Consider the following 23,781-nt stretch of genomic DNA (forward strand, 5'->3'; position numbering starts at 1 on the left):
ACTCCGTCGCCGTACCTCCACCGGACGACGGGGGTATGCTCGTGGTATGCTCAGGGGAAGTCCACGGACTTCCGGAGACGTATCACCGCGCCGCATGATTGCGGTTGCGAGCTTGACACTTTGGTCGATGATTTGGAAACATTCACAGCGAGCCGTTTACGCGGGGCCACACGGTACCGACGTCTTAGGCGATGCAGATCCAAGCGACGTGCACCATAACGCCAACGTACCAAACTGTTTCGTTTTGCTAATCGACAATAACAGTCGAGAAAAATATGCTCATCGTACATACGTTATATGAAACATATTTACGAATTCTTTGTTGGTAATTTTACCTGGTATTCATAAAATATTATTATTACACTTTAAACACTACAATGTTTCACTTTTAACGTCACTATTTAAACTTTTTAATTTAAATTATTCACACCGTAGTTCTAATCACTTGTTCACGCATGATGAACAAATTAATGAAATTTCTACCTAATATTAATGTCATAATAATATTGCGGAGAGACAGAGAGAGAGAGAGAGAGAGAGAGAGAGAGAGAAATAAAGAGAATAAGTGTAGCTTCTTTCCTTTTAATCTGTTTTGTTAAAATGATATGATTGTGCAGTTTCTGCCGATATAAAATAAAGACTGATAATTAATTTTGCATAATCGAAGATTCAGTTGTCAAAAATGGAAAAATATCTTTGACGGTTCTCCCGCGCGATCTCTTATCTGTCGGCCGGCTTTTTGCCCTTCTCGGTTGATTTCTTCCTGCTTCCGTCGTTCAACGACCACCCCGCGCGAGACTGCGAAACGACACTGGGAAGAAAGGGAAAACAAAGACTGCAGAAAGGCCCCTTGTGTAGTTGCGTTTAGCACTGAGGAATACGGGGGTTGCGCGACGCTTGGGGGTTCTCGGAAGAGCGTGGGCCAAGAAACGGAGACGTCGAAGACGAACACGCCAGTAAGGGTGAGAGAAAGAAAGGGACACGTTGTAACGCTCAAGTAGTCATCCCCAGAGTCAGCAGACCAAATAAAGAAATATGACACAAGTTATTGTAAAATACACATCTCTTATTATATACTGAAAAAAGAATTCGGTAGCAATAATAAGCCTAGATGGTAATCATTCAATTTTGTTAAAATATATTGAATTAAATATTCAGTTAATATAACCAAATTTTTATTAATATTTAATAAACGTAATAATATTTGATAACCGTTTAACAACCAATTGGTCAATATCATTAAAATTTTTTTATTACTATTAATATCATTACTAAATATTACTAAATATTTGGTTATATGTTAAATCAAATATTTAATTGAAATTTTACCAATGCTTGATTATTGTCATCAAACTTTTTTTTTAGTATATAAACTTTATACGCCACATGATATGATATGGTAGATATAAACACAATCTAAACGTTGCCTTTATGAAAATTTTAATAATACGAAATTTTTGTATTTGCGTTTGCATTTTTTTCTACATTATTATTAATTTTGTAACGAAGATCGTACGTTTAATTTTATCGCCGATCACTGATTTTAGATTATGAAAACAATTTCGTCATATTAGAGACGGCCGACGGAATTTGAGGGACGGATTGTAGATTACCAAATAAAACGGAACGCGACGCGGGAATTGTAACACGTCACTCTTTCGAGAGACAACACGAGACTATCGATCATGACGTATCTGTACCAAGCCGAGAACCCCTAAACGAGACGAGCCCCCTATATAATCCTGCACCCCTACGAGGAACAATGCGACGCCTCCGCGTCCCTAAATGCAGGCCTTCCGAGATGCATTTCGTCATGCGTAGGTTCTTTCACTGTGCAATGATGTCCCCTGCTTTCAATTACATCCGCTAGTATTCCGTACTTTAGCGTTTGTAGTTTATTGTTTTGCGAATGTTATTGTTATAATAACACATCTTATGTCAAATATGAAATTTATAAATTTTATAATTGATATAAGAACATAAATTTTATTTTTAAATGACCATACATAGCACACACCAAAAAATTTAAAAAAGATGTAATATTATTGAAAAACATTGTATTTATTAGAGTTTAATAATAATGTTTTTTCAAGTACAAAAATTAAATATCTGATCCAAATGTTCCAAATGTTTCTTTACACTGTTTTGTCATCAAACTAAAAGAGATGTTGGAAAAGATGCGAGAAATAGCTTCATCCTGCAAAGATGTCAAAAAATGTTCCGGAACTGCGTGGCATTTTAAAATTTTTGTCTCGTAGAGGAGAAGCGAATTAGGGTGAGAATGTAGTGAGAGAGAATGCGATTGGTATTCCAAGAAAACTCTAGGGCAATTTAACCGTTGGCAGACAAATAGTGTTGAAAGATCGAACATAACCATGAAGCCTGCGATATCAAGCATCACAGGGTTCATAATATGAATTTCCGTTATGTGGAAAAAGGGAATTATTCAATCGCACATATACGCATGCAATATTAAATTGCTTTGCAAAAATATGGCTTTTTGCTGCTTATTTAAAAGAACTATTAAAATAATTGAAAATATTAGATTATTTTGTATCTTTTATATCCTCGACGTTGGCGAAATTTTTGCAAACTATTATGTCTTTATACAAAAAAATATATATATATATATGGTATTATATTTATTTTATTTTATATACGCTTAAAATCTAATAGTCTTCCAATATCTGTTGACGAGCATTGTAATCATACGATGTGAACAGCAACAAAATAAAAACTCAATAACTTCACTACCACGCGCAGCCAAAACGATTGGTTTCTGTTTGCGTTTCGGCTATTTTTTTCGCCGATGTCCTTTCGACAATAACGATATTCTATAACCCGCATACGACACGGTTCACATAATCGGTGAATCGATGAATGCGCGACGATTATCGACGCACTTTTCCGTTCAAATTAATTGGACCAATTATCGATGCCGAACAATTATCTGCTGGCGACCAATTAGATCGGCAGGATTTGTCGATGACGTGTTGCCTAGCAAGGAATAATTGGAGCTTATGCATTGTTGAAAAAAAAATACCAGTAAAAAAAGTTACGTTAATAGATAATCGGTTTAACCAAAATTCATGAGATGATTTCGATGATAGTCGCAAGTTAAAAAAAAACAGTTAATGCCTCGAGGACACAATTTAAGTATGATATTTTAACAATAATTGAAACTCATATTTGACGAGTTTTCTAAAATTACCTTCATTTTTAGATTACACAATTCCCCGGTGCGATTTAAAAATTATAAAAAAATTGTCAAACATACAAATTGCAACGGATTAACGTAGTCGGCGTAAAAAGTACGTCAAGTATCGAAACACATATCTCGCCCGCATAAAATTTCTTCCCTTTCTTTCTGAAACAAACTGTCGCATCCCCCACAACACTGAGGCTCAACCACTGGTCACTGACGGGTTGTTGCTCGCGAGAAACAATGCCGCGGGCTCACTTTTTGACGATCCTTCACGCAACACGCACCCGTTTACCGGCCCGAAAGAATCGTTAGTCGCGATCACTCCCGCCGCCGTGGCACTTTGATTTTCGCGGGGCGCAAAAAAAAAAAGAGCGCAGATCGACGAGAGGGCGATAAAGCGGTGACAGCGGAGCGACCCTAAACGGGGGGGTTGCGCCCGCGTTGTAGAGCGAAGGTAATCACACACGGTTAGCACATGTTACCCGGGGGGCAATTCTCGAAAAAGGCCGCGGGTCGTTCCGGACGACGTCTTATGAGGGGCGAAGGGGCGCGGGGGTGGAAGAGATCTCGGGGGGGCCCTCCGTGGATCAGGGGCTCGAGGGGGGTCGGAGGGATGTCGGAGACGACAGAGGCGGCGCCGGAGGCGGGCCGCACTTTTTCAGGAGTTTGCGCATGCGGGTACTTTTATTCCCCACCAGAGCGTCACCGCCGCCTTGGCGTTCTTAGAAGCTTCTTAGGGTGAGTTTTGTCCCCTGCGAGGCGCACTCCACCTGCCCACCCACTCACACCGCCGCGCGGCCGTGTCGCGGAGGAGTCGGCGGATGCCTCGGCTCGTCTGCCTCAAAAGGGTTGTATGTGCTGGCTGCGGCGCTCTTGCGGACTCCGCGATGAGTTTTGAATGGCCTTGTAAAGATTTTTCGGGGGTTACAATCTCTCCGATTGTGTATTTCCGAGACAGCTTCACGACGATGGACTGGATTGTTCGGTGAAGTATGATAGCGAATAGAATTGTCATGGTTACAGCTTTCTCGTTCGGGTGACGTAATCTACATTCAAACGATGCGAGAGGCTCCTAAGTCTGTCTAATGGGGGTAACGAGATTATCGAGAGAAACCAACGGAGTAGCGTTAAGGAGTTTTCGGTCTGGAGGTAGCTGAAATCGGATTAGCAATGAAACGAGTAATCGGTACTGGGGCTTCTTGTCAGTCTTTCGCACTATCGGACATTGTGTGTCGACGAGATTTAACGACGATAAAACATTCAATGAAGATATACTTCAAGTCATTTTTTTTATATATCGCTATTTTAATAAAACAGGTAACATTCGTTTCAAAAGATCTCAGCATTTTCCCCTAAGGCAATAATATTATAACAAATTAATATTTGACAACAGGTGTTTTTTTTTCCTTAATTACCGTTTACATTTTTATCGTGTCCTATATGTTTTATTATATTTATTAAGAGAGTTGCAGAACAGATCTCGAAACATAGTCAAAGTATTTCCTCGAAGAATTCTTTCGAGTAAGGATTCTCAAAGAATTTATTTCAAGAAAGGAATCCTTTTGGGTCAGTCGCGTCGTGATTTAATTCTCGCGCGTTTCTGTAGGCATCAGCTGTCTGCATCGAGAGGAAAATTGGCGAAGCAGGAGTCCGCGGGGTGCGAGAAATCGGGTTCTTAAGCAAGGGTAGCAACGCGACGAGCATTCGGCGAATGGTGAAAGCCAAGAGAGAGAGAAAGAGAGAAAAAAGGAAGGAGAGAGAGAGAGGGAAAAGAGAACACGGCAGGAGCTCCGTAACGGAGAAAATAAGAAAGCAAATTACCTAGCAGTCACCTACCCTCGGGGTGAGGTGTCGATATGACATGTAGGGAGAGAAAGAGAGAGAAAGAGAGAGAGAGAGAAAGAGAGGGGGAGACTACTGGTGGCAACCCCTGGGGTTTATTACAAGGGTGGAATCAAATACACCGGGTGTCAAAAAATGAAATGCCACCCTACTGCGTTCCTTGCCAACCCCCTTTTTGACGGGAGGATGAGATCATGGTGAGTTACGAGAGAGAGAAAAGGAAAAACCGTAATAGGGTGAAATCGCCACGCTTCCTAGATAAAAGATTGCAGATCGTTTTTCTTCTTCCGATGTGCTTCAGATATTTAATTAGATATCAAGCAAAGGAGCTTTTTTTGTTTTTTTTTTTGCTCTTCTATTATAACATTATAATTTATCTTATCAATATGATATGATATGATATCAATATGATATGAAATTATAATTCTTTTCCTACGTGTTTTATCGCTTTATTCGATATATTTGTATAAAACAATTTTTTGTTTTATATTAATGTATTGCGTCGTGGCTTCAGTTGAACGATTGCTTTCCTTCGTGAAACAATCTTGAAGGGGTGGCACGAACTCGATGCGACATAGTCACCCCATTTGCCAGCTTTGCGCTCTTGTTTGTTTCGTAATCTTTAAGATCGGAAGGGTTCGAAGTATTCAGGATGAAGAGAAAATATTGTCAAACTTGATCTTGTCAAATTTTTCACAATTTGGCGCCAACTAAATTTATCGTTTTCCTCTCCTGTCAGTTCTCTCGTCTATGTATTGTCTTAGCTGTGGAAATGAACAATAAAACAGTTTTATTTACATAATTCCTGATATGGGATTGTGATTATAGTTCCGACAATTTGGACGATATATTTCCCGCTCGCAACGGAACTCCTCACAGAAACTGCCGTCGGAGGGAGAAGAAACGAGTAGTGATTAAATATTATGACCGGCTCAGTCTTCCGCGACGCGACGCCTGCGGGAGACGTTACTTAGCGTAATTAAAGGATCTCTTTGCCGAATATCTATGGGACAAACCGCGTGTCAATGAAGATCTCTCTATTCGAAATCATTTTCATAATGCAAGCGTTTCATAACCAAATATTAAAGCTCTTAGAAATCGTGTGACTGAATACAACGGTATCGTCACATATACAAAATGTTTCTTCTTATTAATCTTACTTTCAGCACTTTCGTTGAACGTCTAAGGTTCACTCTTAACAGTCACAGTGTAGCGGCGCGTAGATATTTGTTATTAAATCCGGAAGTAGCAGATGTCCTGAGCAAGACGTTTGTCTTGGATGATGTATGATGAAAATGTCTTGTAACTATCAAGTAATGTCTTGTCTGGTGCAAGTACGGAGGAAACGAGGGTCCGTTAGCAGCGGCGCGAGATGACTCGTTGTCCGAGGGGTGAGCGTGCCGCTTGTTCCGCCACTTTCAACACAGTACCTTCCAACTTTCTCATCGTTTCCAGGCAACCTCCGATTAGCGTGGTTACATGAGATCTTTTATTTTCATAGAAGCTACCCAATATGATTTATATAACTTACATTATGCACCTCGCATCGTCAACTCCTTCGTCTTATTGCGTGTAATTACATGCAAAAAATGAAGAATATATTTATATCTACAAATTTTTTAATTATAAAAAGAGGAATAGCGTGCACGGATTATCAATTCGGACTTAACACATTTATAATAATTTGAAAAATAATGATAAAAGTCGTCAACCGCAGACGTGACGAGTTGGCAGAGAAACAGAATCTCCTTAATCAGGATAGTTTGGTTATTCTGTCCTTTGCAATCGTCATCGCGTCTGACCAAGAACAACCCTAGAGAGCTACGGACCGGAGGCTGTCCCAGGGTCATTTCCATTTGCCCCTTGCAAAGTGGAATCATTTCCCAAGAGCCTACGTTCCCCCGATCTTCGGGTTCCCGTGGCACAGCTGTGCTGGCCAGTAGTTCCTCTCTCCCTTCATTCAATCGATAAAACTAGCTCGCTCATAAGAATCGATCATTGATTTTATTTATTTATGAAGAAGTATATTCTGAGATACCTTTTTTTCTATTTCCTAAACAAAGATTGTTTCCAATTATTTTTATTAGTTGATATTTGTAATAAATTTTGTATTCGTAACAAAAGAGAACCTACCGAGTAAATTCTATCGATATCTCGTGGATTTAAAAGTTGTCGTACGGCTATACCTCCTTGCAATCTCTATTCTGGTTTACGCCCCGGTGGTTTCATCAAAGGCAGGCTTCCACCCGGAACTAACTACTAATGTAGCAATCTTTCTCAAGATCTTACGTACCCGACTTATGATCATGCGATTTACATGGAAATGGAAACGTGACGTTTGTTAGAGTTTACCGGGCTATTCGTTTGGACTTTGCATTCGCATAAGGAGCTTCGCATAATTATAATGCGCCTCACGAAAATTATATCTCACGATTTAACGTATAATGCCACGTTTTTTTTTACCATCAAGCCTCGTAAAATTTTTTAGCGTTGTAAAACCAAAACGGATAATCGAGCGGAGAAATTCGATAGCCAAGAAATTCTCCCAAGTTCCCGGCTAGTTTCGGATAACATGGTCGTACGCTCGTGACAGTTTATCAAATTGCAAGGCTGCCCTCGGTACCCGTAAAGGGATGTAAGGGTCGTAACGTGGAACAAGGTTTGAGGGGGTAGCTTATTAGAGCCGCGACAGCGACCCCGACTCCACCTTGAAACCTCCGGCCAACCGCCACCCTGCCAGAGTCTTACCACCTTACTTCCTTCCATCTCACCCTCCCCTACCACCTGTCCTCGACGCTCTCTACACCTTTCCCTTCCGTTGCGATCTTCTCATCTAACCAGTTCACGACTGTATAGTTCAAGCACCATGAAAAAGATGGTTCGACATAAAGAGTCGTATGGGACTGAAATGCTTGGCGTTCCTCTTTAATCTTCAAAAAGATCGAACTCTAAAAAGGACTATTTAAACGATCAAAGGGCAGCTATGCCCATTCGGATGTACTTACGTAATGTTTTTGTGCGGAATATTTGAAAATATATACGCGAGATTATCTTAATAACAGTTTCCATGTGCAGAAGACTGGACATACAGAGGCATGTCGTTTTTTTTTATTGACAAGTCTAGAACTTAAATCATCTAGTTGAAAGTTCCGAGAGGACTTCAATGTCGGCCTCTTGAATGACAACAACGGGGGACGTGTATCGGTGCACATATCCCAAGGGACGTGTCGTTTCTTACGCAGGAACAGGACCGCACACATAGTCTGATTTCGAAAGACGTAGAGCCTCCCGCTTTTCTCTGGAGGGTTTTAAAATTCAACCCCATACGAAAGACTAGGGAGAGACGTGTGTTACACGGTGCTCATATCAATCTCGTAGATCGATATGAAGCTGTGATAGCTCGTGACACGGTGAAAAATAAATATTGCCTTCTAATATCTCGTAATTATATCGAAAGAAACAAATATTGCCATTCTGAAATAATTATATTTTAATAATTACATTATAAAGTATTACAGTTCTATATAATCTCGTTAATGTCAGAGTGAAATAACAAATGCATCTCTGTGTAACGTGAAAAAAATCCGATTGAAATACTAGGGATTCAGATCAATGCAGTTATCTGGAGTCAAATTGACAACATAATTCTTTTCACGAAACGTTTTTATTTCCCTGTGTTTTCCAATTAATCACCTCCATGCACGACAAAATCATGGATTCTAGGTTACGTTCGGATGCATGTTGTGCATATCAGAAGCGGCTGGCCACGTCGCGCTAATCGTATCGATCGAGCACTCTTAATCCATTAATGAACTTCCCAGGCTCGTTTTACCCTGGGTATCCGGGCTTTTCGCAGGCGCCGTCTGTATCTGTTACATCCCACCGTTAAGTGTGTGTACGTGTATATGTGAGAGTATGCGCCTTTACTTCACGTACGGTCACCGGCAAAAGTTTCAATTAAAACTGCTTCAATTACTTCGGTTTGCACCTGCATAGATTTACATATAATTTTTAATATCTCACTACATCCGCATCTCTGATAAAATACCGTGGTGAAGGGAAATTGGATTAATTACGTGCGACACGTTATTATCGAAAAATATTGAACGCTGAAATAAATTCTAGAGCATTAAGACGATTATCTTTAAATACATTCGTGCCTTCATTTGTTCACTTTGCCAGTTAAACTTCGCATTCTTTAATGTGTTTCACACCTCTGGAAAATTTTCCAATCGCGGCAATTACCGACGCTTTTGGTTACGACTCTACAAGTGTGCGTATGTATGTATTTGTATAATGCGACACTTTACAGACTCTTGTTGGTTGACAGTGATTTTCCATGGGATACAAAACTGTCGTTAGACCCTTTCGCGAAAAGGTCTGTCTCCAACCCCTCGTACGCAGTTCACCTAAAACTTTTCCTACGAACCGCACACGAGGGTGCAACGCTGTATGTCGAAGGGTTAGAAATTTCTCGTTGCCCCTTTCTCCCCTCCGTCCGTTGTATCCTTTTTCCATTCACGTCCGACGCTTCGCCGAAATTTAAGAATGCTCCCCTTTTCTTGACCAATGAAAATGAGTAGAGTCGGATATTGATTGCTACCATTTTAATACAATATAAGGCAAACGTCAAATCGCCATCATACTTCTTTGACGCGATTGGCCACATATTTGACGATATAAACTAAAGTAATAAAGAAAATGTATATGTACGTATATTCTTGGATCTTTTATATACAAAGGTTTTTATATACAAAGTTATAAAAATCGGGCGAAATTTCTTTTACAGAACCGCCAAACAAGCGATGAGTCTCTTACGCCGCCTTCATCCGACAACAAATTCCTCAAATATTTATCTGTCTTGCACCCTCGAATCCCTCTAGTACGTCGCCCCAAACGCCACTTCCGTTTCGCACTCGGCGAATGTGTCAATTCTGACGCCTATCGACATATGACAAACACCCTTCTCGTCTCCCGCTTGTCGCCTTGTCGTTTCTGACATCTCTGACAATCGGGACAAAAGAACGATGCGAAAGGGAGAAAGTTGTGGGTGAAGATACGACGATTTCGACACTCTCTCGGAGATTCATTTACGATTTAAATTTTAGAAAGTGTTTATAGTACTAGTATCCTTGGGATTACAATATAATAACAAATTAATAACTAAATTATATATATTATATGTAAAAAAGACAAAAGTAAAAGACAAAAACAAAATTATAACTTAACAATCCCAGTTGAATTTATATTCTTGCTAATATAATTTCTCTTCAGTAACAAAAAAAAACCGATACTTCGACATTTCAATATTATTATATATATATCCTTACGAAAAATTATACAGATAAATAAATGATAAAAGAGCTTAGAGCGTATACGCATAAAAATCTCTTCTAACCGCCAAGTAAACAAAAGAAATTCTATTTACCTTCTATTTTACAGTCAACGGGATCTCCGTCGATTAGATCGAATGTTTGTGACATGTCTCGCGCGCCGGCTGCGTGCAATTAATTTATTTTTCCCCGCTGGAAGCGTTAATTGTTAAACTTAGATGGGCGGTCGTCGACGATTCCGCAGTTAGACTTCGAGAGAAAGCTCGAAAGAAGGAGACGGCGAGCTGCTAAGAAGAGAGAGGAGAGGAGACAAGGATGCGGACCGGACGTCCAATGCGGACGGGACGAAGAGGGACGATCCGTACGCGAAAGACAACGGTGGCAACGACGGAGAAGAGTCGACGAGAAGGGTTTTGCTTTGAGAGAGACGGGGAGAGAGAGAGAGAGAGAGAGAGAGAGAGAGAGAGAGAGAGAGAGAGAGAGAGAGAGAGAGAGAGAGAGAGAGAGAGAGAGAGAGAGAGAAAGAGGTTCCGAAGGGAGCTAGGAAGCCAAGACGCGGCGCGACGGCGGATAGATTGGGTTACTGAGATAATTAGAACGATGAGCGACGCGCACGCCTCGTTGAGCGATTCTTTTTTAGCCGGCCAGGTTGGCGGTCGGTTTCGCCGGTTTTCAAAGAGCGAAACGATAAAAGAAACGAAAGTGCCCACCAAAGGGGAAGATACGATCGCGAGCGAGGAGTCAGGACCAGGGCGGGTAAGAGCCACGGCGGCTCTTTCCTCGTCGATAAGTCTCAACAGTTGAGGATATTACGGCACCCCAGTGACATATTTTTATGCGCCGCAGCTACGACGGTCGTCGCGCGATTGGTCGTTGAAGTACGTCCGACGCCCCGTGAGATCGCTTGACCGGAAATGGTGTAGCCGTCGTAAAAGTGGCGCGTTTTTTTCTCTCTCTCTCTCTCTCTCTCTCTCCCATTCTATTATTCGAAACGGAATATTCATCGCGCGGACGATACTCCTCGGCGATCCTCCGCGTCGCGGCGGGCACTTTTCGAGGCGGAATCCCCGTTCGTCAAGATCCTCCCGTTTTCGTTTCGACCCCCGCGTAGTTTTTAGATTATAGACGTGCTGCCTCTCCGCTGCTCGACGTCGCGCGCTTGACTTTACTCTATTTGCGTTGAGGGACATCTGAATATTTAATCGGCTCTTCAGCCGACCCCGCCTCCTTCGTTCCTCCGCAACTCCCCCCCCCCCCTCCCCACCCCTCCGTTTCCTCGCCCTCGACTCTCAGTCCCAGCTGCGGTGAATTATTTAACGCCCGTAGGGAGACCGGTTACCTATGCGAACCGACGTGTCAGCGAGATTTTAGTATTCTTTGTTTATGTTTCCCTATCACGTACGACATCAATGACTGGTGCAGCTCCGAGCATTATTGTGTCTGCATCAATATGCAGTAATAAAAACTCGGAATAGAACGAGCGTGTCATAAATTCAATTTATCAGACGCACAGTCGGGATGGACGATTAAATTAGGCAGACGGTGGTTACTTGGAGAAACAAAAGGTTTGTTTTTTATTCCTGCACTGCTGCACTAGTGCAATAAGTTAGAACAAGACAAATATATTTTTTCTCATTCTTACTTATTGTACTAGTGCAGCAGTGCAGGAATAAAAAACAAACCTAAAGATTGAACCGAACAAAACAGAATATCATTTTGCACAGGTATGATTATTATTTTATATGTATTACATAATTATCACGGAAGCAAATCTGTATTGTGAGATGGTATCAAAGGGTACAGTTCGAAAGAATATAGCATTGGCGATTTTATTTTAGGTTGCAGATATTAACCGAAGAAATAAAGCTAAGCTCAATTCTGTCAGCGCATATATTTTTATCTGATTCGTGCATATAAATGCTGAAATAATCCGGCCCAAAATAAGCCGAAGACAAGGTGGGAAGATATTTGCAGGAGTTCCCCCGGTTTTCCTCGTTGAAACCAAATCGGTAAATGCGCAGGGCGATTGTTCGACAAATAGAGGTCGAGAGTAAATAATGTGCAAACACAATTCCCCACTGCATATTGAAAGACCGTAGTCTTCAGCTATGCGTACATTTCCGTGTTTGATGAGAAAGGCAAAATACACGATATATATTTACACGATAGAAAAAAAAAAGATTATTAAATGAAATCTGTAGATTTTTCTTGATATTTTTAAGTGTACATATATTTTTATCTACACTATGTTGCTTAGTTTGAATATATATGTATGTAATGAGTTCTTCGAATGTAGCGCTTCTTGTGGAGTATGACGATATCACGTAGGCCATCTTCGAACGTGTTTGAATGATATTGCTTAACGAAATACCTTACTTATCTTCAATTGGTAACTGGTTCTTCTCTTTATTATTTTTTATTATGCATTTGCAAAAAATGTGATACAATTTCATAATAAAGATATGTAACATAGCAACAATTTTGCGACAGAGACACTACTACGGTTTCTTCCTACCTGATTTATATTGTTCTAATGTATTGTTATATTTGTGTCAACTTTCATTCTTTTTTTTTTCATTAATTCTTGGAAATTTTTACTTCTAATTTTTCTTTCTAAATCTATCTTCCGTCAAATTATTAGTAAAACATGATGTAAACGTATTATACATACATTTTACCAGATTGGGTCAGTTAATATGTTGTTTTAACTAAATTAACTTAATGGATTGTAAAATTAATTTAAGTTAAAAGTTAATTTAAGTTAAAAGTAACATAAACAAAGAAATTAATTCGGTTAAAGTTACGTTAAGATTAAATTAACTCTTAAGTTAAAATAAAAATTAATTATAAGAAATATTATTTATATTAAATTAAAAAGCAATAATATTATTTATTCAAGTGTTAAATTATTATAATATTGATTATCAAATATATTTAACATTTTATTTGTAAATTAAGTTTATACAAAATAACATAAAAAATATTGTTTTTATGCGGGAATGTATTTTTCCTTTTATAATCTTTTTTTTAAACATAGATACAATTTTTAATTTAGGAAAAGAGATAATAAAGTTAATATTTTTAAAACAATTAAGTAGTGAAAGTTAAAAATTAAATAATTTAAAATTAATGAAATTAAGTTAAACATTTCTAACTTATTATTAACTTTCAACTTTTACTTTACATTTTACATATATATTATACTATGCATACACATTATATTTTACAAATTAAAAAAATGTTACCGTGTGAAAATTAGATATGATCTTAAGTAGAGTGCGCTAGGTTGTATTTCTCTGTTCTTTATCGATTTCAGAGTGAACGTACTAGCCCAAATGGTAAAAGAAAAATCTAAAAATAACTGTCATTGATCTTGCAATGACGCCGTCATGTTAAGTACGTCATGCACCATAGTGATCGCGACAGCAGTCACGTCTGCGATCTGATTTCAAGAGGTTTATGAATTCGTGGAAGATAACGTGCTGCAAACGTGGTCGTAACGTGACGCAGAAGCAGATTCGATTTTAGTGTTCTGTTGAATGCAGCAGCTCTGATAATGGCGGAGGGACCGGAATTAAATTACTTCGATTTACGCACGGTGCATGATCGTTTTGATCAAGCTCTCATGGAAAATGACGATATCGATCTGAACGCGTATCTAGAGGCCTACACCGAACTGTACAAGTAAGTTAGAGCGCTGAGTTGTGTGTCTCATTGCCTATAACATAACCTAATTGTTATCATGCACGGATTTCAATGGGTCTTTGATTTATTGTAGTATTTATTTAATAGATAGTAGATGACATGTTTGCAACATACACAAAGTGAAATAAATATTTACAAATAATTAACAGTTATATCAAGTATTTTTTTACATTATTGGATTAAAAATTTGTTACATATGTTATTTTAATATATGCATTATATATATGGTGACTATCATTTATTGTAAATGAGTTCTTCAAGTAATTATTTCTCTGCTAGATGTTTATTTTTTAAAATTTTGTTCTTTATTTTAACAATGTTACAAGAATCTTTTCTAATTGGTATTTAATTGTCTAATGTTATATTAAATTTTATAGAAACAATTGACATTTGAGATATAGTTTTATGCAATATAATTTGTTTTGTCTTTTTGTTAATTATATTATTTAATTTTTGAAAATTAAAATTATTCAGATTAAAGTTGTTTTTATATTTTATATTCCAAATTTATTTCATATTTAAATCAAAGATTTGTTGCAATCAAAAGTTTTAAACTATCACAAAACTGTGCAAGAAAATTTTATACACACTCTTGACATTAACAATTAACTTGGAATATAGAAACAAAACCATAAATTTTTTAAATTTATCTATTTTTTCTAAGAAAATATGGTTACCATAATTATATATTTAAAATTTAATGAATCAAAATTTTACTTTATTTAAAATTTAATAAATCAAAATTTTACTTGAATAGTATGTAACAAGTAAGAAAATATCATATATAAGAACTCTAATTCAATATAATTATTAGCAGAAGCTAAATTTTTTTGCTACTATATATTATCTTTTATTTGTCTCTTTAACACAATGGATTGATTATATTATCTCTTATTATATTATAAAATATGATATATTATCAGATTTGAGATTACGTTTATATCTATATCTGTGGTTCGTAACATGCTCCGTGCACATACAGATTTTTTCAGTTGATGGGCAGTGTCTTCAGTTTTGTCTCTTCTGATTTGAAGCAAAAGATAGATGTCTTGAATGAATTGAAAAACAAAGACAATCAGAATTATACAACTGTCAAGTCTATGATTGAATATGAAAGAGAAAACAAACTTTTAGAAAAAGCTGATTTTGTCAATGGTGCACGTACTTTATTGCGGCTACATAGAGGTTTAGGTACTGCATTGTTATCTCTAGATATTTAGACCATTTAGAAATTCGCAGATAACTTATACATATTGTGTGACTTTTCAGATTTTATTAGGGAATTTTTACAACAACTGGGCGATCTCTCGGATGTTGATAAGACAGCTTGCTGCTGTCAAGATGCATACAACAAAACCCTGGCCAAACATCATCCATGGGTTATCAGGAAAGCTGCAATAGTTGCAATGTACACTATGCCTACCAGAGAAGTATTATTTAAAAAGGTAAAGGTCAATAGAATTGTTTTTGGATTATGATATACGAAATGTATGACCTTTCAACTGGTTTATCTCACTTGCATTTGACTCTTAGGTGTGCGGTGAAAATGTTCAGCGGAACATGGACGTTTTGCCCAAGATGTTGGAAGTGACTGCCGACGTGTTCAACCGTACTCACAGCATTTATGAAACTTACCAACTGCACGCTCTACCATAAAGCGATCGAATATCGAATAAGAACGATATACTTCATTTGATACTTTTTAGCTTTTCGAAGCATGGCATGTAACGTTTCACATTTTTGACACATTGTGATATTATCGCATTGCGATGTTAATGAGATATTGTAGTTAATACGTTCCATTAATTTTAAAAATAAATAGGTATGTTTATTTTGGGGGATCCTTTTTTATAATTGATACATGTGCAATTTTAATATATACTGAGAACGTACAAATAATGGCACATACGTACAATAAGTACATCGCTTATGTAATGTGACTGTCATGTCACTTTAAGTTATAATTAAATTATAATTAATTATTACGCGCGAAATTAATTTTATTAGATTTTCAATCTTGTTTTCAGTCAAGAATGGCAATCTTTATGTTATTTATAAGTTATATTTTGATGTTTTATAAATATACTTATTACTGATAAAACAATGTAATAACATTTATTTGCCTTTCTCTTGCTACTATTATTAACTATTCGCTTATTATCACTTAAGACTTATTTATGTATTGCTATTTTTGTAAGTCAAAGATTAATTTTAAAAGATGAGTTTTAAAAATATAAATCACAAACCAAGATATAATATCACTGTGATGTAATGCTAATTTAAATGCAATTTTTTAAATTACATTTAATGAAGCTAATGTCGTTGAAGTGATGTTTGATATAGCCGCAACATGTTGCCCCGCATTTACAGTAGATAATGAATCATCGTCAATTAACATACCTAAAACAAAGTGAAATAAATTTGACAGTGCAATGTTCGATGCAGTAATTTAAGAGAATATACTAAACAATACAAAGTCTAAAATCGGATTATAAGTCTTTGTAAAGACGTCTTATGACCTGATTTTAAATTTTATATCGTCCGAGTAACAATCGTGTCGTAAATCGGGATTTCAATCTTACCGGCGATGCTAGCTGTGAGAAAACAGGCGGCGCTGCCAGTTACAAAGGCTCGCAGAATAACGTCTGTTACCTGCTCTTTCTTTTCTGGCGCCAAAGACGAAAAAACACCGACTTGAATACCAATCGATCCTGGATTTGCGAAACCGCAAATTGCAAACGTGGCTATCGCTTCCGATCTGCTGGATAGTCTATGCTTCACTTCGCCCAATTTTTGATAAGCGACTAATTCATTGACCACTGTCTTCAAACCTATCAATGTTCCTACGTCTTCGCATTGCGTCCAAGGAACACCCATCAACCAACTTAGTGGCATAAAGACTTTTGCCAATATCATCTGCAAAACTAGAATTGTAAAATTTGTCCAAAGAAAAATATTTTTAGAAGCTAGTAAGATAAATGTACCACTTTCTAAATGAAGATATATTTTTGTTATTAAGCTTTTATTAATTCAGATTTTAAAACATAAATAAATTAAAATATCTAGATTCTAACAGAAACAACATATTTGTATGAGAAATATTATATTTGTTTTCTTCAAAAATAATTTTCTTTTCTAAAAACTTGAGATTGAATTACTCCTGAAGTTCTTACTCATTTTGTTTAAAAACTATTATAGATCTTAAATAAACTTATGTTTAATTTGCATAATTAAGATATAAAATACATTTTTAAGCAGTATTTTATATATATGTATATATATAATATATAATAAAATTACATTTTGTATTACTATGTTAATATTAATATTGTTAATATCTTATTAGTTCTTAAATAATTTTGGATTTTTTAAAAAATATTTCTTTGAATATTTTTATTAAGTTTACATGAATTTTAAAATAATATATAGATGTTCAAACAAGGTGATGCCAAATGTCATTGTAATGACATTTTAATGAACGTTTTTAACGTTATTAAAATGTCATTAAGACGATATTTGTTGTCACATTGCTACTTGGATTACATTCGCAATCCAGATACAACTATGTTCAGTTTCAGAAACATGGTTTTTGTTGTTCAGTAATTAGATCATATGCATATTTTAGATATTTTTCTCAATTGTTATATTTTGTATAAATCAAATTAATTTTTAAAGTATCATTTCAAAAATAGAAAGTTTATATTTTAATAATTACATAAGTTTCTGGAACATCTATTTATTTTACAACATTTTGAATGAATTGTGTGTTAACTATCCTTTTAAGCTATTCAGAAAATAGTATATTTATTTTAAGATCAACGTCAAAAAACTTTTTTACCTCAAGAGTCAGTTCTTCGTAACCAACAAGACCACCGAACCAAGAAAGTACTCCATTTACAAATGCAATGAAAGCTACAAAAGCTACGATATTTGCGATTATACCTAAAACGATTGGCAGTGCAGCTAATGCACCATTTGTTGCAGCATCCAAAATACTGGTATCCGATCTAATTACAAGTTTTAATAATAATAATAATAATAAAATAATAATTGTTTAATAATAATTCTTCTTAAAAACTTATTAAGATTTGCAAAAATCTCCGATTTATAAAACACTTACGATTTTTCGAGCTGGATATTTTTGAATTTTGTGAGACTTGGCTCGGTTTCTGGATAAAAAAGCTTGGAAAAGGCTAAAGAAGCCGGTGCGGACATTAATGAGGCGGTTATTAAATGAGCGGGTTTAGCACCAAATGCTATATAAGCGGCGAATACCGTGCCTGTAACGGGTGAGCGGGTATAATTAGAAATTGGAATTTAATTCCTTTAGTGATTTGTACTTATGAAATGTGTGTAACAAACCAGAGACTGTAGAAAATCCTGACCCTAGTATAGCGTGCAATTCTGAGGAAGTCAATTGATTGATGTATGGTATAATTAGAAGGGGTGATTCGGACTGAAAGTCAAAATAAATTAGTAGATTTAAATTAAAATTAGAAATGCTTCGGAAAGAATACGAATTACTGTTTTAATTATTTAAACAGTGCAATATTACCATGCCAATGAAAGGATTAGCAACGGCAGCTAATGATTCGCACAGCGTTGTTCCCATTATGCTTTGCAAAATCCATCCTAGTTTCATGATAATCCATTGCAATGCACCAAGATAACACATGATTTGCACCATAAAGCTGAAGAAAAATATCACAGGCAGCACCTAATGGATTTACGCTAGTAGTAATATTTATGACAATATAAAAATATAGAATTTAAAAGAAAATAATTCTAATTATTTATGAATGCAAACATTTCCTTATTATTTTAAGAAAAAATTAATTATTTTACATAAGGCAAATTAACTAACGGCAAAGGCAAAGACTCCTTTGCCAACGATATCCTCTGAGAAGACAAAGGCGGCGCCAACTTTTGCGTAATCCAGGAAAGTGACTACTTTGCCAGACACACATTGAAAAATACTACGACCAACGGCCCATCGAAGCGTAATAATTCCAAATACAAATTGTAAAATCAAACCCCAAATGACAGGCCTCCACCTGACCTGTATATATTTAGTACAAAATTATTAAAACAATTAGAAGTTACAATAGACGAGGAAAACTGTATTTCATTAAAACACGAAGTACGTTTCATTGAAAAGATATAAATTATTTTAAATGTGTACTTAATATTCAATTTTTTTTTCTTCTCTTTTCTGGAAAATGGAATACCGCGAGTTACATGACACATTCTGCGCACAAAAATTTTATGAACAAGAGATCCGCGTACATTAAGTGCATTAGACGATTTAATGAAGTGGGTTAATTCCAGCGGAATTGGCGACGCGTCTACCCACATGCCTTCAACAATTTTCCCGGCACTGCTTGTGTATATATCACAGTAATTAGAACGCGTTCAAGCCGATGCGAACAGATGGGAATCATTATTACAATAAAGCTTAAAGTCGGTAAATCAATTATTTTCTCATAGATTTGCTTCAATCATCGAGAAGAATTTTTTTATCAAATTGTACTGATAGATACGATCGGAGATTTATACGATAATTATAAAGCTTAAACTTCAAGATATGATCTACTTGCCTGTCCCGGATGTTTAGAGAATATCCAACCTAAGCCTAGCACAACGATCATACAGAGAATACTAAGTAGTCTGTACCTTGAATTTGCGGTATCGATGACAAGAAAAGTAATAATGGCAATTAATATAATTAAATAAATAGTCGTCATTGTGATACGTATTCCATATCTAGAAATTTTCACGATATTGACGTAAATTGTTTACGAATAATTTTTATTTAATACAATTATAATAATAAGTGATTAAAAAGTAACGTTAATTTCTTACTTGGTATTTTTCAAGCGCTTTAAGTAATTTGTCACTGGCTGACAGCATTGTAAGATGTGCTTCCCAAAATATCGTTTTACAATTAAAAAATAAAATAAACCAAGATAAATAAGTGCTACAAGTATAAGTAGTAATCCATAGCCATTGCACCATTCAAAATCACAATCTTTTTCTAAAATAAAAAAAAGTATTGTTGTGTCACTTTATATAAATTTAACTAATATTGTATCAGTTAATCAATCAAAATTAAAATCTGCAGAAATTAATCAACTTACGGGTCTTTTCCCAATATAAACTCGCAAAGATTATATAAGTTAAGACAAGAAGATTTAAAATTATTAAGCCAAAAGCTTTAAAAACTCTTTGGTGTTTTGAAAGGTAAGCATTGATCGCATTACTGTTCGTCGCCCAAGGCTTTTTTGCTTCGTGATAAGAATTAACATTCTGCGATAACAATGCTACAAGTTAATATTGCTTTAGATCATAACTATGCACGATCTAGTTTTTAATAGCAGTAATGTTATTTTAAATTGCTATGCTTACATTACTTGATTTTATTGTATTGCTTAATCTTCATTTTCATTTTTAAATAAATATATACTTAAAAGAAATAATAAACTTAGTAGTTTTTAAAAATGTACATTATTTTTTCGATTTACATTGCATTATTTATCAATTGTAGCAAATTATAAATTTTGCTTTTTGTCCATATGTGACTATTATTTTTAATAATTGTTTACGTACAAAACTACGTGTTTGTGAAATTATAGTTGAAAGATTGAGAGTTTTAAACAAAAGCATTCTTTTCATAAAATAATGATAAAATAAGAACGATACGCTTACCTGATGAGTAACAGGTTCACTTTTTCTGCGACCATCTTCTAACATATCTAACTGATTGTCCTATTGATCAAAAGTAATAAACTTTTCTTATTTTGTTTCTCAAATAAATGCAAGAATTAGGAAAGAATGTATAAAAAAATATATATATTAAAATATTTAATAAATATCAAAAATACATATACATTATAAATATAAAAATCATCTATATATTTCTTATATTATATTTATTATACATTTTAACTTTGGATAATACGATAAAATAAATTGCTGAATATTTAAAAAATCTCACCAATTCGATTTACTTTATTTAACAAAATTTACTTGACTACAGTAAAAGAAAAATTACTTCAAACGCTTGGTTCACTCTTCCGGACATGTTGCACTGCTTTTCACGTCACTTTATTAAGGTATGCATATATATATCTTCTTTCAACACTCTTTCCGCTGTTACTGACACAAAACGGAAGAACCCAACGCGCAAGAAAGTAATAATTCTCGTACACTTTATAATCTCATTGAAGTCGCACCAGATAACGTTGATAACAGGACATATTGTAAAACTCTGATCGTAATTTGGATGTAGATAATCTGCACATTATTGCGACTTTTATCAATACTATATCAAATAATACAGTTCGATAATCTGTACAAAGTTTTTTTTAAATCGATCCCCATTAAATCGCTTTCCTAATTGGGAAAATTGATAAAACTTTCGATATTGATTCTATCACAGTTTCAGTATCAATTAATCAGGTTATCTGCGCATTGACGTTTCGCGATAAATACTTAAGATGCATTAACGAAGGCTTAACGAAGAAATAAAATTTGCTATATATATGTACACTATAAAAACCGTTTCGGTATTTTTTTTTTTTTTTAAATTACGTGCAACATGATAAGACGCCCGAGAAACTACTGAAAATCGGTGACGAGTTATAGCCGTTGTACAAGGCACAACGAGGTACGAGAAATACGCGAGTGGGGATACTCCCTTCTTACTGTGACTTTTCGAATGAAAAAAGATAATGAATCCTACGTTTGCAATCGTGAAACTATGGATTTTGCTGAGATACAACCTGTCTCAGGTTCTTCACACTTCCTTTTACTTATATAAACTCTTGTGAGTGATAATCTTGATGTAAACTTTTTAAACCTTGAACTTTATTTTAACTCTGTTTTATCATTTTGCATGGATAATACTTAATATAAATTTTCTATAATTATATAAGATGTACAATTTTTTGAAATAATTTACACGTGTGACGTAATGATATATCTTTGCGGATATTAAACTTATCGCAGTTGATTAGATACATTTTATTAAAAAGCTTTATATCTAACTATTTTTTTTAATAGTGAAAAAATAAGCTTTGATTTGTTTTTGAACATCAACGAGCATTATTATTTACTCGTAAAGAATTTCTTTCTTGTAAAAATACTTTTCTTGTAATTGCAATTATAAATTTTGATGTTTGTTAAATTGTGCGTGTCAAAAAAATGTGTGTGTGTATGTGTGTGTATTTTTAAATATCTAATTAAAATTTTTTTCACATTCTTGGAAAACGTGCTAGAAATTAAAAAAATTATGTATCGTTTATATTAGATTATGTAATGCAACAAATCTTTTGCATTATCGTTGTGTAACTTCCTAAAAATTTTTGAATTACTTGCAAATCTGCTTATGTCATGCAAAGATATGATCATTTATCTTTTAAATTGTCATAATCGCTGCACAAAACACTTCAAACATTTCGACGAAAATAAATATATACATACTTCCTGTACACTTGTCACATAATTTATCAGAGAAGATAGGTTTTCCTTAATTTGTTTTTTTTTTTTTAATTAGTCTTTCTCATTACTTATATTGTCGTAATGAGAAACGTATGATGGAAAGCAATTTGAGAACAATTGAACTGTTACAAAAAAAAAAAGAAACATCAGAGTGTTTTTTTGTTTGTGTCATTCTTGCATGCATACATGCATGTGCAATCGTCACGCGGTGTGTCTTAACGGATCGTTGCGAGGTTCGACACGTGAGACGCAATTTAAACAGGTGTGTAAAAATTCTCGCGCCGCCAGGACTCAGACGCACGTGGAGTTAATCGGTATTGCTGATAAACTGAGAACGAGACATGGAAATTAGAAAACTAAACCGGAAGACGAGGTCATCGCGCAATTTATGAACATCATAAAGGAAAAGAGCGTTTCAAAATAGTCATTATGTAATTCTGTAATGACCGTGACATAATTGCGAGAAGCCTTTTTGTTTTCCGATAAAGAACGATAAAGGAAAACCGCAAACCATTTTAAATTTAGAAAATTGATGACATTGCGTAAGAATGCGAGACTATTTTGAGACGTTTAATAATACTATTATTATACAACTATTATTTGTACTTACAGAATTTAAGCTTTATAATATAAAAAAAGTAATTGTGATTCAACAAAATATGTTGCGGGCTTTCAACTACAGATATACTCATTATAATAATTTATGTTATTGCAATATCAACGTCATAATTCAATCGAGACCGTTGTACTTGCATTAAACAGCAAATTTTATTGTATTGAGTATGTCTGTAGTTGACAGCCCGCAATTACACATGAATCAATTACTTTTTTTCTGTATAAACATATAAACACAGACATACCTAATAGAATTTTTTCGGAGCGGGGGGAGGGGTTATTAATTTTATTAACACATACACTTTTTTGTGTTAATGCATGGCTCTTTTGGAGGTCTTAGAGAATGAAATTCTCCTTCTTGGTTTTTATTTTCAATGAGAAAAATATTAGATTTTGTCATAAATTTTAAACTCACAACTTTTATCTTTTTTTGAGAAAAAAAAACAAACAATATTTTACGTAATACAAAAAACTTTACTTATAGTTAAAAATAAATTTGTATTTTATAATTAAATATAAAAAATAAAAAATACATTTCGAAGGGGGGTTTGAACTTCTCAAATCTCTCCTGGGTACACAGGT

General features: G+C 35.2%; 2 protein-coding genes across 4 annotated transcripts; one reads left to right on the forward strand and one right to left on the reverse strand.

Moving 5' to 3' along the window:
- Positions 1–13,749: 13,749 nt before the first annotated feature.
- On the forward strand, positions 13,750–15,926 carry LOC105828621 (ceramide-1-phosphate transfer protein). The gene is made up of 4 exons (XM_012667071.3): positions 13,750–14,064; positions 15,068–15,276; positions 15,355–15,530; positions 15,619–15,926. Exons 1-4 carry the CDS (start codon positions 13,937–13,939, stop codon positions 15,739–15,741), a joined length of 636 nt encoding a protein of 211 aa, XP_012522525.1. The 5' UTR covers positions 13,750–13,936; the 3' UTR covers positions 15,742–15,926.
- LOC105828620 (solute carrier family 28 member 3) lies at positions 15,894–22,477 on the reverse strand. 3 transcript variants are annotated; one of them, XM_028188860.2, is made up of 12 exons: positions 21,292–22,477; positions 20,791–20,850; positions 20,223–20,391; positions 19,948–20,119; positions 19,683–19,848; positions 18,950–19,144; positions 18,641–18,802; positions 18,448–18,541; positions 18,206–18,365; positions 17,924–18,092; positions 16,668–17,001; positions 15,894–16,485 (listed from the first exon to the last, which is right to left on the reverse strand). In XM_028188860.2, exons 2-12 carry the CDS (start codon positions 20,833–20,835, stop codon positions 16,379–16,381), a joined length of 1,773 nt encoding a protein of 590 aa, XP_028044661.1. In that variant the 5' UTR covers positions 20,836–20,850; positions 21,292–22,477; the 3' UTR covers positions 15,894–16,378. The 3 variants fall into 3 exon arrangements, with proteins under 3 accessions (XP_028044661.1, XP_012522523.1, XP_012522524.1); XM_012667069.3 differs by having other exon boundaries at positions 21,137–22,476; XM_012667070.3 differs by lacking the exon at positions 21,292–22,477 and adding an exon at positions 21,080–21,143.
- Positions 22,478–23,781: the final 1,304 nt, after the last annotated feature.

Source organism: Monomorium pharaonis, chromosome 9, assembly GCF_013373865.1.
Source record: "Monomorium pharaonis isolate MP-MQ-018 chromosome 9, ASM1337386v2, whole genome shotgun sequence".
Taxonomy (NCBI): domain Eukaryota; kingdom Metazoa; phylum Arthropoda; class Insecta; order Hymenoptera; family Formicidae; genus Monomorium; species Monomorium pharaonis.